The sequence below is a fragment of the Desmodus rotundus genome, chromosome 10, assembly GCF_022682495.2.
Source record: "Desmodus rotundus isolate HL8 chromosome 10, HLdesRot8A.1, whole genome shotgun sequence".
In the NCBI taxonomy this organism is placed as follows: Eukaryota; Metazoa; Chordata; class Mammalia; order Chiroptera; family Phyllostomidae; genus Desmodus; species Desmodus rotundus.
In genome coordinates this window covers 52,333,823-52,349,304 of record NC_071396.1, presented here as the reverse complement: position 1 = coordinate 52,349,304, position 15,482 = coordinate 52,333,823, and the positions used below count along the sequence as shown (strand labels likewise).

Genomic DNA, 15,482 nt, shown 5'->3' with positions numbered 1-15,482 from the left:
CAGAGGCAGGCTGCGTGCTGACGCAGCACGTACGACGAGAGGTGGGGCAGACAGGAGGCGGGCGGCCGAGGCGCGGGGCCTGGTCCCTCGGGCACCATGGCCAAAACCGTAGCCTATTTCTACGACCCCGACGTGGGCAACTTCCACTACGGTGAGGGAACAAGGCGGTACGCGAGGAGTTTAGGCACGCGGGGGTTCCGAGGCCGGGGCTACAACTCCAGGGATGAGAACTGACGAACTCTCTTCTCCTTCCCTCAGGGGCTGGGCACCCTATGAAGCCCCACCGCTTGGCACTGACCCACAGTTTGGTCCTGCACTACGGTCTCTATAAGAAGATGATCGTGAGTTCCGCCGCCTCTACTGGGGATTGAGGGTGGGGGCGAGCTGCGGCGCTAGAGCTAGGTAGGCCGCATGAATGCACCTAGTGAGACCCACCCCAAGAATGGGGGTGGGGGAAGACTGGGTACAAGGAACCAGGAGCAGCCAGCACCACTCCCCCCACTTCCCCGTGCAGTGTTGGTGAGTGCATCCACCGACTTAATGAGAGTTACTCTTTCATCTTAGTAAGGTCAGCCACCCTTTGACCCCAGGTGGACTAACACTTGGCCTAGAGTCAGGATGGAGTGAGGCAGAAGGTGTTTTTCCCCCTAGCATTTTAGGATGCGGGCAGTACTGTGGCCTCAGGGAAGGGAGAGGGGGCTGGATCACTGTATCTAGATGTGCGGTTTTCCCTCAGCTTTCACCCAGTACCCTCTCTGCAACCCTTCTACACCAACAAGGAGCTGGAGCTCCAGGGAGGACTATAGCCCTATGTGTAATGTGTGTGTGTGTGTGTGTGTGTGTGTGTGGAGGAGAGCAGATGTCCTGGGTATTCCCTTTTCAACCTAGAATACCCCTACACAGATAATCACTACCAGCCCTTTATCTCCTGGATACACACATGCTGTCTGTCCCCAGCTTGGAATTTGTAGCTGTGATACGCGGTTGTAACACTTAAGCTCAGTCCTCATGTGTTGCAAGAGGAATTAGTCAACGCTTTGAATGAGTGTCCACTGCTTGTGCTGAAGCACAGACAAGTGAATTGGTCATAGAAAAGATTGAGGTGATGTTAGTGCATAAGTCTATGAATTCCTTGAAACCTTTTGCTGGTATGTACCTGTGTACCTGTTCTGGGGAGAGAAAACTTTTTGGTCTTAGTCAATTTCTAATAAGTGTGTGAACCCCCTCAAAAGAGAAATCTCTGGCTTAGCACGTGGGTACTGGGGGTTTTGATTAGAAGATTGTCACACATCCCATATTATTTGATTTCAAAATTAAGAACTCAGACACAGAAAGGGCAGAATCAGAGCCCAGGGGAGGAGATGAATATGGAGAGAATTAGGAATAGGAGATCCAGGGAACAGGGCAGGTGGATCCGGGCTCATGGTTGAGAAGGTAGGAAAGGCTAGGCTAGAGGTGGGAAGGAAAAAGCAAGCCCAGCGGTCTTTAGTGGGTTCGATCATCATAAACCGCCTTGCTTGTCAGAGCTGCTTTTCTTCACTGACCTCTGCCTCATATTTCAACAAGGACTGGGGGAAAAGGGACTGCTGGGTGTGGTTTCGGGTAGTCCCCAGGGCCGGTACAGTGTGGGCAGTCTCAGCCCTGTGACTGGGACCGGCCCTGCCTGGGTTCACCTTGTGTTTCTATCCTGAGGTCTTCAAGCCGTACCAGGCCTCGCAGCATGACATGTGCCGCTTCCACTCCGAGGACTACATTGACTTCCTGCAGAGAGTCAGCCCCACCAATATGCAAGGCTTCACCAAGAGCCTTAACGCCTTCAACGTGGGCGATGACTGGTGAGAGGACTGGGACTTTTGATGCCAGGCCTTTCAAGGAGGACGCTTGAGTGAGGTCTTGCAGGCAGTAAGTGGGAAGAGGATGAGTCAACGAGTCATCATTTACTCATTGCTTTATTCAACAAATATTTATTGGTCATTTGCTCTAGGCCAGGCCGTGTGCCAAATGCCTCAATGATCAACAGCAACAGTAAAGTTTTAATATTAGAGCTGCGCTAAGTCCTCTGAAGGAGGGGCATGTGACCGCATCTGAGCATGTACATGAGGGAAAATTACCCAGCTTTTTCTGGTCAGTGGAAGCTTCCTAGAAGCAGCAGTGAAGATTGAGCTGAGCTCTGAAGAAAGAGTAGGAGGTAATTAGGTAACAGGTGGTTGGGGGGAGAAGGGGTGAGGAGAAGAGTGTTATGGGCAGTAGGGACGGACGACACGACGACACGTGCCAGGGTCTGTGGTAGGATAGAGGATGACTCATTTGAGGAACAGAAAAATGGCCGACCGCAGCACATGAAGAGCAGAGTGATCTGAATTGAGTCAAGCCTTTCAAAAGTAGACAGTCCTGTGATGAATTGGAGTGTTCACCCCCAGACTTGAGGGAAGGGTGCAAGGTTTTAAAAAGCAACAGTGCATAGATATGATAGGTTACATGGTTGGGCTTGTACCGTACCAGGAAAACTCGGAGTTAGACCCTGTGGGGAAGGGAGTGGACTAGAAAGGTAAGCCATGATCCTTGCCTGCCTTCTAGCATCCATTCATGAAAATATACCCACCAGAACAGCTACTGTTCACTCAATTTATTTTTAAACTTTTTAGTAGGGGGAAATTTCAAACATTTCTGAGAGAGTAGCACAGCAAACCCCATACGTGTATCTGTCACGCAGCTGCAGCACTGATAAGCACCTGGCCGATCTTCGTCTGTCTCCCCTCACGTTAGATTGTTTTAAAACAACTCCCAGATGTCACATTCTTGTATCTTTGAATACTCGATGTATCTCCAAATGATACTCTTTAAAAATGCACAGTATCATTATCACACCTAAAAAATTAGCAGTAATCCCTTAAAATCATCAGATATGCAATCAGTATTCAGATTTCTCCAATTTTCTTTTCGTTTTTCTATTTTGCAGTTGATTTTTTAAACTACGATCTAGACAAGATTCACACATTGCCCTTAGGTTGATTTATCTCTTAAGACATTTAATCTGTAACATATCTTTCCCTTAACTTGACTTCTTAAAGAGACCAGCCTATAGAGTTTCCTACAACAGCTACCATCTACTGAATGCTTCCTCTGCCGTGCTGAGGATTGCTGCTACACCCACTTAATTCTCACACCAACCCTGAGATGTAATCGTCCTTTTCCTGGTGTTGGGTGAACTGAACTTAGAGGAGATTTCAGTAATTTAGCTTGAGGCACATAACTGATCAGTGGAGGTGGCAGAATTCAGATCTGGGGCCTTGGTTTTTAAATACTACATTAATCTGTTTCCCTAAAGTATCCTACCAATAGAAGTAGCCTGGGCTGGAGAAAAAGACGCCAACTCCGCAGGCTGGCATTGAGCACCTTTTATCCTTATCCCCACGCCCCTGCTGCATAGGTACCTCCTGCAATGCCTTCTGTTTTCCCTTCATCCTCTCCAAGGCCTTAGCAGCCTTCACGCCCCTGGGAAGTTTCACACCACAAAGCCTTGACCACGCCAGCTTCAGAGGTCTGTCCTGCGTACACTGTGCTGTCACTTGGTGTCCAGTCACGTGCTGCCTCGGGAGGTTACTTTGGTTTTTGTTATTGGGGCTGCTGCTGCTATTTCTGAGTGCACTTTACAGGTCTGTGAATGCAGAATCAGCCCTCAGGCCACAGCTGAGGCCCTGCGAGAGCCCAGTCTGGCCCTCCACCTTGTTTTATCCGTGTTCTACTTGGCCGCAGCACTGAGCTCTCACTTAACTGTTAAGGAGTAGTTACATTTATACAGTCCTAGAACTACATTCGGCCCTTGGAAGCAATCGCAAGGCTGATGTGGCCCCCAGTGAAAATGAGTTTGACACCCCTGACTTAGGTCATCCTATCCCTGGGCCCTTTGCGCTGCAAATAAATATTCTATGCTTATATTGTTATAACTTTGAAAATTCATTTACCATGGAGCCCAGTAGTATACTGTGATTTAATCTTTTTCTGGTACAACTTTTTGTTCTTCCTGGAGCTGATAATTGTATTGTGTATTCACTTGCTTACTTGTCTAGGTGTCAATCATGAGTCCTTCCCAAAGTCTTTGAGAAACTCTTAAACTCTCTACAATTTTTTTTCACATAGTCAAATGTGTCAGCTGCATTGTTTTCTTGGTGACCTAAAATGAGGGATTTTTTAAAAGCATTTCCTGTTTTAAAGGTCCTTTATGAAGGTATAATTTGCATACAGTAAAATTCACCCTTGTTAGGTACACAGTTCTGAGAGTTTTGACAGAGAGGTCAGTCATCCCACAAAGGTCCCTCATGGCGGTTGGGAGTTCCTCTCTTCTCCCCACCTTAACTCGAGGCAACTGCTGACGTGACATGTGCCCCAATATTTTGCCTTTTCCAGAGTGTCGTTTCCATGGAGCCCGATAGCGTGTAACCTTTTGTTTCTGGCTTCAAGCCTCTCTTTTTTTATAAAGAATGAAGATGATAATGATGATAGCTAATGCTTATTAAAGGCTTACTAGTTTCCACCCAGAGATAAAGGCTTTCTGTGGGTTATCTCATCATTATTACTATTCTGTGTTTGTTACAGGGATAGAACTTTAAAATGTGTAACTATAAAGAATATTATTGAACATTATATAAAAATGTGATACCCATGGAAGAATCTTATTTTAAAGATTTTATTTATTTATTTTTAGAGAGAGGGGAAGGAAGAGAAAGAGAGAAAGGGAAATAATGATATGAGAGAGAAACGTCAATCGGTTGCTTCTCGCGTGCACCCTGACCAGGGACCAAACCCATAACCCAGGCATGTGCTCTGACTGGGGACTGAACCAGTGACCCTAGAGGAAGCTTTTAAGAAAAATAGAACTCATGTTCTCTTTCAACTTATTTTCTTTTTGCGTGTATGCTCAAATACCTAGAAGCTGCCTGCTTCTCTCTCCAGCTACGGTACAAACTTCCTGACGGAGTTAAATGCTTCTTTACTTCCCATCAGTGCCTCACACAGGGCTTGGTACATGGTTTGGTCCAAAGTATTTGTTGAATAAATTTTCAGATAACTTGGATGTGCAGGAGGGGGAGCAGGTTATTGAAGAATGGAGACTGGTGGGGCTTGGGTGGAGGGAGAGGTGGAGGAAGGCCGGGACAGAGGTGAAAGGGCTCCAACTTGCTCCTTTCCCCTGCAGCCCAGTGTTTCCCGGGCTCTTTGAGTTCTGTTCCCGCTACACAGGCGCATCTCTGCAAGGAGCAACCCAGCTGAACAACAAGGTGACCACAGCCCCGAGTCCCCTTCCCCCTTCTGTGAGTCACTGGACTCAAGGCCTTGACCCTGACCATGAGCTCTGTGCTTTGGGGGTTGGCAGGAGGGGGATTGTGAGCTGGGTGTTTGTTTTTTAGATCTGTGATATTGCCATTAACTGGGCTGGTGGTCTGCACCATGCCAAGAAGTTTGAGGTGAGTGAGGAGGTGATGGGGGGGACAAAGGCCACACTAGGGTTGGTGTTCTGGATGACAGTGGAGGGCAGCTGGGTGGGGGAATTGTTCCTCTCTTTATAAGACCACTGTCTTGCCATAGGCCTCTGGCTTCTGCTATGTCAATGACATTGTGATTGGCATCCTGGAGCTGCTCAAGTAAGTAGCCTGCGTGGAGATGGAGGGGCTTATGAGACTCTTAGCTGAGGAGATCTCACACTGCCTTGGCCCTGGCCCTGACCCTGAACTCCACCTCCATACCAGCTTCTTCCAAGTTCTTCATGCGTTACTCTGGCTCCTTCTTCCTGCGCTCTGCTACAGATTCCCTGTTGCCTGCTCACATTTCAACTTTCTCTACACCCTGCTCTCCTGTCCCTGCCTCCAGGCTGGAGCCTCAGCTTGCCCTTAGGGGACTGGTGGTGTTAGGTTTCAGGTGACTTGGATGGAATTGGGTGGAAGCAGACCCAGACCTTGTGTTTGGGAGGAATGTCTGGGTTTTTTTTTTTCCCCTGGGGTTCACCCCTGCTTCAGACCCTGGCTTTGCCCTCATCCCAGGTACCACCCTCGGGTGCTCTACATTGATATTGACATCCACCATGGCGACGGGGTTCAGGAAGCCTTCTACCTCACTGACCGGGTCATGACAGTGTCCTTCCACAAGTACGGGAACTACTTCTTCCCCGGCACAGGTATGGGAGTAGAAGTTTCCGTCCTGCTCGCATCCCTCAGCTCTTTACTGGGACTGCCTCCTCCTCAGCCTTCAGATCTCAGCTTGATGCCCCTCCTCGGAGAAGCCCCTCCTAACCACCAAGTTAAAGTGGTCGCCTCCTTCCCCATTACTCTCTCACATCACTCTGCTTATTTCTCACAGGGCACAAACTGCTATTTGCATTTATTGTGGTGTTTTGTTTTATTTACTATCTTCCTCCTTATGCTCACCCCCCAAAATAAAAGCTTAGTGGGATTGCCTGCATTTCATTAGTTCCCTTTATTGCTGTATCCCCCATGCCTAGTACACAGCTTGGCTCATAGTAGGCCCTTAGACAGTGTTTGCTGAAGGAATGCCGGCTACAGGTGACTTAGTGGCTCTAGGGCTATGTGGTGCAGGTGTGTACATGGAGTGAGAGACCTTCGGTGTTGGGTGGGGTTGAAGCAGTTGTGCTGTGGGTGCCTCCGGTGCCTGGCTGCCACCTCCCACATCCTACTTCCCTGTAGGTGACATGTATGAAGTTGGAGCAGAGAGTGGCCGCTACTACTGTCTTAATGTGCCCCTGCGGGATGGCATTGATGACCAAAGTAAGTACTGAAGTCTTTTCCCTGTTCACTGGGCCCTTGTTTCTCTCCCTGAATTAACCTCTTTTGCCCTGTACTGTCTACTCTTGTCTGCCCTGTATTGTCCTTAAGGATGGATGGCCTTCAGAGAGACCATGAACCCCATCCCTGCCCACCCCCCTTCCCCCGGAAATTGTGTGCAGCACATCTTTTGTGTATGTGCATTTTTGTGGGAAAAGGGTCATTAGCTTTCATCTGTAACTCCAAGCAGAACTTTAGAACCAATGGTTTGGTTCCTTGGGTTGCCCCTTTCCTGGGCTATATGCTCTCTCAACCCCCTTTTTCCTTTTGTTCCCTGTCTCCCCATCCCCTTGGGGTGCCAGGTACCCATCTTTGGCCCTCTCCCAGGTTACAAGCACCTTTTCCAGCCGGTTATCAACCAAGTGGTGGACTTCTACCAACCCACGTGCATTGTTCTCCAGGTAATACTTCCAGTGCCCTGGCCGGAGGGCTCTGCCTAGGCCTGGGGAAGAGAGCGGGGAAGAAGAGAGCCTCTAGGTTGGTGGGGAAGGGAAGGACATCTGGGGCATTCTGATCAGTTACCTTACTGCAGCTGCCTGGGCTTTTGCTTTTTGCAGTGCGGAGCTGACTCTCTAGGCTGTGATCGATTGGGCTGCTTCAACCTCAGCATTCGAGGACATGGGTGAGGCTTGCTCTCCTTAGACTCTCCCAGGTCTTCAAGTGGCGTTGCACCTCAGTACAGGGAGAACGCCTAGTTGGAGAATGGGCCTCACCTTCTCTTGGGAATCAAAAATAGCCACACATTGTACTGGAACCAGAAAGGTCACCTTGAACAGGGTTCCCGAACTGGTCATTCATTCACAATAGATTTTTATTAAGCACCTAATTATAATTGCTTAACACTAAGCCATTATGTTCCAGGCATTATACAAGGAGATGGGGATGCATTGGGGAAACTCCTGTGGACTCTACAGTTTAGTGTAAGAAACGGACAAAACAGGAGAAAGCGAACAAAGTAGATTGTTCTAAATCCTATGAAGGGAAAAGATAGGAAGCTAAGATACAGGGTAACAGTGGGGAACCTACATTAGATAGCCCAATTTGGAAAGGATTTTCTGAGGAGTTGAAATTGGGACTGAGACCTGGAGGCTGAACGGAGCAAGCCATAAGAAGAGCAGAGAACAGTCTGTCCCAAGCCGTGGGTGGGCCATGCGGAGGCTCTGAGGCAGGGAAGAGCTGGTGTGTGAGGCAGGAATGTGGGTAACAAGCTGGTGGTGGGTTAAGGTGAGGTCTGAGAGGTTGGCAGTGGCGAGGCTGACCAGAGCCTTCAGACCCTGGTAAGGAGTTTAGGTTATATTGCAGATGTGGTAGGAAACCATTGAAAGATATTAAGCAGGGAAGCGCCATGATCCCACTCATGTTTTAAAATGACTTCTCTGACTGCTGATTGCAGAAAGGTTTGGGTTGGGGAGACAGGAGCAGAAGCAGGCAGCCAGTTCAGAAGCGCTGGTGTTGTCTAGGCAGGGAATGGGGTGCCCAGGCTAAGGTGGAGGAGGTGGCGATGGACAGAAGAAGATGATTTGAGTTACAGTTTGACAGGAGAACTGATACCACTTGTTGGTGCAAAGATGGGAAAAGTGGATTAACATGTAGAGTGCCAGGGCGGGTATGGAGCAGGACAGAAATGGAGTGCACTTTATTTACAAAATTTTGAGACACAACAGAAACATAATAAAGTATACGTATCTCAAGGACACCACTCAGTGAATGCCACTGCCTAGCTGGAGATTCAGAGCCTTTCTGGTTTCCCTGTGCCCCTTTCCAGACAGTACCAAGAGGTGTGTGCTTTGGCTTTTGATAACCACCTTTATCCATTCCTTTGGTTTCTTTTAACAGGGAATGCGTTGAATATGTGAAGAGCTTCAATATCCCTCTACTGGTGCTAGGTGGGGGTGGCTATACTGTCCGAAATGTTGCCCGCTGCTGGTAAGCACGCCCCCGGATTGTCCTCCTCCACCTTGTCCTGCCTGAGCTAGGGGCTCCCTGAGAGTTGGCCGAGTGGGCCCTTCAGCTCACCTGCTCAGCCTGTCGCCCTCTGCTGGTTGGTTTCAGGACGTATGAGACATCGCTGCTGGTAGAAGAGGCCATTAGTGAGGAGCTTCCCTATAGTGGTAAGGATCACCCCATGATACCCTGATCCCAGGAAAGCCATTCTCGCAAGACCCCACAATGGCTTGTTTTGAAGGCAGAGAGGAAATTGATATTCTTGGAGCTCTGCAGACTAAACCCCTGAGCGCAGATCAGTGAAAAGATTAGGCAGCTATAATGTAGGAATTTTGGATGGGAAGGAAAGAGATTGGGAAATATTGGGACCTACCTGTCCGTCCAAGGCATACCCTCTCCTTCTAATCTTCTTTTCCCTCCTAAGAATACTTCGAGTACTTTGCCCCAGACTTCACGCTCCATCCAGATGTCAGTACCCGCATTGAGAATCAGAACTCACGCCAGGTCAGTAGTTCGGAAAGGCTGAGAACAAGAGTCAGGGAGCCCTGGAGACGACCAAGATGTGGGAAATTGGAGAAATCAGAGAACAAGGCTCTCAGTCATCACTTGTACTGTTAGCAGCTAGGAGGCAGCCCAGAGGCAATCGGGGTGGGAGGAGAGACACTTCTCAGTGGGGGGCTCAAACTAAGATTCAAAATGGGATTAAAACTAGGACAGCGGGGGCAAATAGCAGCTAGAAGGGTGGATGCCCTGAATCCCTGGGGGTACTCACTCTATTCCTCATCCCCAACCAGTATCTGGACCAGATTCGCCAGACCATCTTTGAAAACCTGAAGATGCTAAACCATGCGCCTAGTGTCCAGATTCACGATGTGCCCGCCGACCTCCTGACCTATGACAGGACTGATGAGGCTGATGCAGAGGAGAGGGGGCCTGAGGAGAACTACAGCAGGTCTGGGGCAGGGACTGGAGAGCGGGGATGCTTGCGGGGCTGTCAGGGAGGTGAAGAGAGGACAAGCAAGCTGAGGCACTAGCTTAAGTGTTCCTGGCTTCTGTCCTTTACTATCCCTGCTCTGTGGTCTCTGCCATTTCACACTTTTTTTGCCCTGTTTTTAATGACATAAGTAACATATATTCATTGTAAAAATTTTAAACAGCATTAAAATATGTTAAATTTGCATTTACACAATCCCAGACCCATTCCACAATGTAACTACTGTTAGTTTGATTGGTATCTTTTCAGACAGATTTTTTTCCATAGACTACAAGTACACTGTTCATTCAACGTGCACAGATAACACAAATGACACACACGTTCATTCTCAGGGTGTGTGGAGTTTTTCTATACACAAGTTGGAGCATTCTACACAAATTGCTCTACAACTTACAACTCTTACAACAGGTTCTTTTCTTACAATGACTTCTCATGTCAGTATATATACACCTGTCTCATTTCATCAGCTGTATAATATTCCAGTGTGTGGATGTAGCCTCATTTAACCAGGTACCATTGATGGACCTTTACATATTTCCCATTTTTTCATTATTACAAAGAATGTGGCAATGGACCCCCTTACATGTATGTCTTTGCATGCTTGTTTGAGTAGATTAGATTCCTGGGATTGTTGCTGCTAGGCCAAAGGCTGTGTGCACTCAGTGTTTAAATGTCTGCTGCCAAATTGCCTTCCAAAAAGTCTGTAACAGTTTCTATTCTTGCCAGCGTCTTACTCCCAGGTTCTGAGCTGGACAGGTCACTGCCCATACACTGCTCTCTAAGGCCCTTTGATTTCTTTCCTCTGTTAATTTTTTCAGGTATGATAATTGTATTGTAGTTGTTTTTTAAAAAATCTTTATATCTTTCTGAGATACATACTAAAAATATTTACAGATGTGATGAATTAGGGGAAAAAAAGACTAGGATAGAATTTTTTTTTAATCTCAAAATAGGCTTTTCTGAAAAATGAAGGGAAAGACAATAGAATCCAGAAGTGCAGAAACAGACACACTTAGTGGAGAAGAGGTTTCCTGGTGTGACTGAAGGATGACCTCAGCTGCACACTTGCAGGACATTGGGCCCTGCTCCCACGCAGGGCGAGAGCTTCGAGCTGGCTCTGCTGCAGAGTCTGATGGGCTTCTCAGTCCCTTCCAGAACCTACTTCTCTTGGAGTTTAAGCCTCCAGATCCATCCTCTGGACCTGGGCTCCACTGCTCGAACCCTTGGGACTGCTCCGACCTTCCTCCTCCACGAATACCCCGTATTCCCGCTCCTGGTTGAGGAGGGGTCTGAAGTTCTGGCCTCAAGAATTCCTTTTTTTTTTTTTTTAAATATATTTATTGATTATGCTATTACAGTTGTCCCATTTCCCCCCCACACTCCACTCCATCCTGCCCACACCCCTCCCTCCCACATTCCCCCCCCATAGTTCATGTCCATGGGTCATACTTGTAAGTTCTTTGGCTTCTACATTTCCTACACTATTTTTACCCTCCCCCTGTCTATTTTCCACCTATCATCTATGCTACTTATTCTCTGTACCTTTACCCCCCTCTCCCCCTCCCACTCCCTTATCGACAACCCTCATGTTCTAGTTGTTTGCCTAGTTTGCTCTCGTTTTTGTTTTATGTGTGGTCGTTAATAACTGTGAGTTTGCTGTCATTTTTACTGTTCCTATTTTTGCTCTTCTTTTTCTTAGGTAACTCCCTTTAATATTTCATATAATAAGGGCTTGGTGATGATGAGCTTCTTTAACTTGACCTTATCTGAGAAGCACTTTATCTTCCCTTCCATTCTAAATGATAGCTTTGCTGGATACAGTAATCTTGGATGTAGGTCCTTGCGTTTAATCTTGGGTAATGTAATTATAATGTGCCTTGTTGTGTTCCTCCTTGGGTCCAGCTTCTTTGGGACTCTCTGAGCTTCCTGGACTTCCCGGAAGTCTATTTCCTTTGCCAGATTGGGGAAGTTCTCCATTATTTGTTCAAATAAGTTTTCAATTTTTTGTTCTTCCTCTTCTCCTTCTGGCACCCCTATAATTCGGATTTTGGAACATTTCAAGGTGTCCTGGAGGTTCCTAAGCCTCTCCTCATTTTTCCAAGTTCTTGTTTCTTCATTCTTTTCTGGTTGGATGTTTGTTTCTTCCTTCTGGTCCATACCGTTGATTTGAGTCCCAGTTTCCTTCTCATCACTATTGGTTCCCTGTACATTTTCCTTTGTATCTCTTAGCGTAGGCTTCATTTTTTCATCTGTTTTTCGAACAGATTCAACCAAGTCTGTGAGCATATTGATAACCAGTGCTTTGAACTGTGCATCCGATAGGTTGGCTATCTCTTCGTCGCTTAGTTGTATTTTTTCTGGAGCTTTGAAGTGTTCTGTCATTTGGGCCATTTTTTTGTTTGTCTGTCTGTCTTGGCGCTTCTGTTACTTTAAGGGGTGGAGCCTTAGGTGTTCACCGGGGGGCGGGGTAATGCTGGTCGCTGCGCTGTGACGCTGTATGTGGGGGAGGAGCCGAGTGGGAGCAATGGCGCCCGCCTCACTCTCCTCCGGACTCCAATCTTTCACTCCGATTCCCACAATCAAACTGGGCCCCTCTGGTGCTGGTTCCCGAGCGGGTGGGCCTGTGCACACTCTAGGCCCCTGTGGGTCTCTCCAACAACCTCTCCTGTGAGGCTGGGAGTCTCTCCTGCTGCTGCCCCAACCCCCAGGGGCGCTTTCAATCAGAGGTTTGAGGCTTTATTTCCCGGAGCTGGAGCCCTGGGTTGCGCAGCGGTCTGCTTCGCTCCCTGCCGTTCGCCCGGTTTATCTGTGGGTGAATGTGGTGCCGCGGGGTGCTACCCGCTGCTCTGCCTGCCCCACTCTCCGCCACTCTGAGTCCGGCCCTCTCGGTTTATCTGTGCAAATGTGGGCCCGCAGGGTCTGCTAGTGCTCGGACTGCCTGCGCCATTTGTCCCACACTCCGCCAGTCTCAGTCCCGCCACAGCCACGCGAGTCCTCTCCACCCCGGTGCCCGTCTCCGCCCCTCCTACGGGTCTAGATGAATGTTTATTTTCCATTTCCTTGGTGTCGGTCCCCCCCGCTGTTCGATTCTCCGTCAGTTCTGGTTGTGCAAGGAGGCGCAGTGTGTCCACCCACGCCGCCATCTTGGTTCTCCAAGAATTCCTTTTTGACCCATCATGTCCTTCTCAACTTCTCTAGGTATCTGAGGCTTAAATTCTGGAAATTGATATTCTTTGTCTTAAAAAAGGTAAAAACCTGTGTTTAAGTTCTTCCTTTTGGCAAAGTGTGGCTTTTTCATCTATAGTTCCAATCTGGTATCTGGGCCTAGTCTCTGCATAGTATCCCCCCTCTCAACAGCCAGCAGAAGCCTCAGGCCTCTTCCTGTCCTAGGCCCTGCCTCACTGTCACACTGCCCGCTCACTGTCTGAGTGCCTGTTCTTTGATGCCTCTGCCTTCAGCTTGCATGGCATTTGCAGGATAGTGATAATAAGAGTTTTCCTGACTTAGTTCCCCAGCTCCTCTTTGGTGACTTTCTCTCTTCTTAATTATCAGCTGTGAGCAAGATAATTCAGTTATCAGTTATTCATATTCTCCTAGAGAATAATTTTCAGAAAGAAATAAACTAGTATTGAGTATTTACTGGGCCCTGTGTTGCTTTCACACCCCTTCCCTCACTACAGGTTTATAATACCATGCCACTCTTCTGCTTAAAACTCTCCTGTCCATTGCACTTAGAAGAAAACCCAAATTTCTGACCATGATTTTAAATGGTCGTGCATGCTGGCCATTACCCACGCCGCTGGTCTCATCTTTTAACTAATGTCCTCCACGCACACTCCTCCCAGCCATCCTGGTCTCCTTGCTCTTGCTGAAACACATCAGCCTCCTTCCACCTGACAACTTTGGTACTTGTTTTTTTGTTTGTGTTTTGCAGCTCCAAACAGTCTTCCTGAGGTCTTTGGTTGGCTAGTTCCGTGTCAGACTTCAAGTGTTACTTTCTTAGAACAGCCTTTTCTAATAATCCTGTCTGAAATTTTATCCTTTTTCTCCATCACTCCCAGTCACACCTCCCTTTATTTCATTGAAAAATATTCCTAGCACTCTCCATCATCTGAAGTTATCATATTTGTTTACTTACTTTGTCAGTTATTGTCAGTTTCATTTATTAGGTAAGTTTTTGAGGATTGTCAGCGATTTTGTCTGGCTCACTCCCTGCTGTGTTGCTGAGGCTCGTGACAGTGTCCAGCACAGAGCAGTCCCCATAAATGCTTACCGACTCTGCATGGGCGGAGGAATGACTGGTGATCGTTCTGTACTGACAGAAGGGGAGGGCGGGTTCCCTGATGGAGGGGCCTGCGAAGTGGCTCCAGAGAGGATGCTTGTGTGGGAGAGTATTGGAGCCTGGAGAGTAGGCCCTCACCTTTCTCCCCTTGCTTTGCAGGCCGGAGGCACCCAATGAGTTCTATGATGGAGACCATGACAACGACAAGGAAAGCGATGTGGAGATTTAAGAGCAGCTGGGCTGGCTGCGTGCCAAGGAATTCCTTTTTACCTCTTGATTGGGCGGGAGGGAAAAGGTTTGGGTCCCCCTGCTCTGGAGTGGTCACCTTCACTGGTTTTACCGATGCCGGGGGACTGTTTGGAGGTCACATCTTATTCTCAAACCAAGTATCCTCTTTCTTCTCCCTCCCAAGGCCTGACAATGGTACCTATTTGAGATTGGATGGGGACAAAGATAGCTATCTCTAGAACATCTTGGGCAGTGGGCCCTAGATGCCAGTCCCTGACCCTCTGGCCCCTTTACTCCTTGCTGGCTTGCCTCCAACCCTGAGAGTTTTAGGGGTGAAGGAGTAATCAGGACTGAGGTTGCCTCTGACTTCCTCCTCTCCTGGGCTCTACATTGGCCTTGCTTCCAGTGCAGATGAAGAGTGAGGGATTTTAGGGGACTTTGGCTCCCTAATACCTTAGTCCCAAATATTGGGAAGTATGTTTTTTGAGTTGGGGGAGGATGTGAAAATGTCCTGTTCTGACTTTTGGTTTTATGTCCATTTTACCACTGTTTTTATCCAATAAACCAAGTTGGTATTTTTTGTACCTTTTGCCTTTCTGGGCAGTCTTAATTTTTGCTAGTTACCTATCTCTGAAGGGAGAGGGAATGGGAGTGATGATGTATGTAATAAAAATCACAGTTGATACTCACTTAGCACTTATCATAAGTTAGGCCCTAGGTATGTACTGTACATGGATTATCTCGCTCATATACAGGGAGTTAATAGAGCATTCTGGTTAAGAGTTAGACCAGCAGTCTCCAACCTTTTTGGCACCAGGGACCATTTTTTCCATGGGGCGAGGTTGGGGGAAGAAGAGGCGGTGCTCAGGCCAGCTTCACTGCCACCCAGTTCCTAACAGGCCATGGACTGGTACCACGGTCTGTGGCCCGGGGCTTGGGGATCCCTGAGTTAGACAAACCTGGACAGATTATTAGTTTAAGAGAGGGAGTAGAAGACAACTTCAGATTTTTGAACCCGGTGTTTGGAATGGTAATGCAGGTTGGTGAAGATGCACTGGGAGAAAACGCCAAGTGCTTAATTAGCACAGTGCCCGACATAAATAGTTTCCCATTATCTTAACTGAAGAACGATGCTAGTAGTTGCAAACACAGGCCCTTCCCTGAAGGAGATTGCAATGCAGTCAGGAGTGAGGTAAATGCT

At 47.9% G+C, this 15,482-nt stretch overlaps 1 protein-coding gene across 2 annotated transcripts; it reads left to right on the top strand.

Annotated features, from left to right (window-relative positions):
- Positions 1 to 27: 27 nt before the first annotated feature.
- HDAC3 (histone deacetylase 3) lies at positions 28 to 14,870 on the top strand. 2 transcript variants are annotated; one of them, XM_024575244.2, is made up of 15 exons: positions 28 to 151; positions 259 to 341; positions 1,693 to 1,835; positions 5,195 to 5,276; positions 5,406 to 5,462; positions 5,584 to 5,639; positions 6,036 to 6,169; positions 6,696 to 6,776; positions 7,161 to 7,234; positions 7,391 to 7,455; positions 8,670 to 8,759; positions 8,886 to 8,944; positions 9,202 to 9,281; positions 9,572 to 9,729; positions 14,213 to 14,870. In XM_024575244.2, the coding sequence occupies exons 1-15, from the start codon at positions 97 to 99 to the stop codon at positions 14,280 to 14,282; spliced, it is 1,287 nt and encodes a 428-aa protein (XP_024431012.1). In that variant the 5' UTR covers positions 28 to 96; the 3' UTR covers positions 14,283 to 14,870. The 2 variants fall into 2 exon arrangements, with proteins under 2 accessions (XP_024431012.1, XP_045039907.1); XM_045183972.3 differs by having other exon boundaries at positions 40 to 167.
- The last annotated feature ends 612 nt before the right edge of the window (positions 14,871 to 15,482 follow it).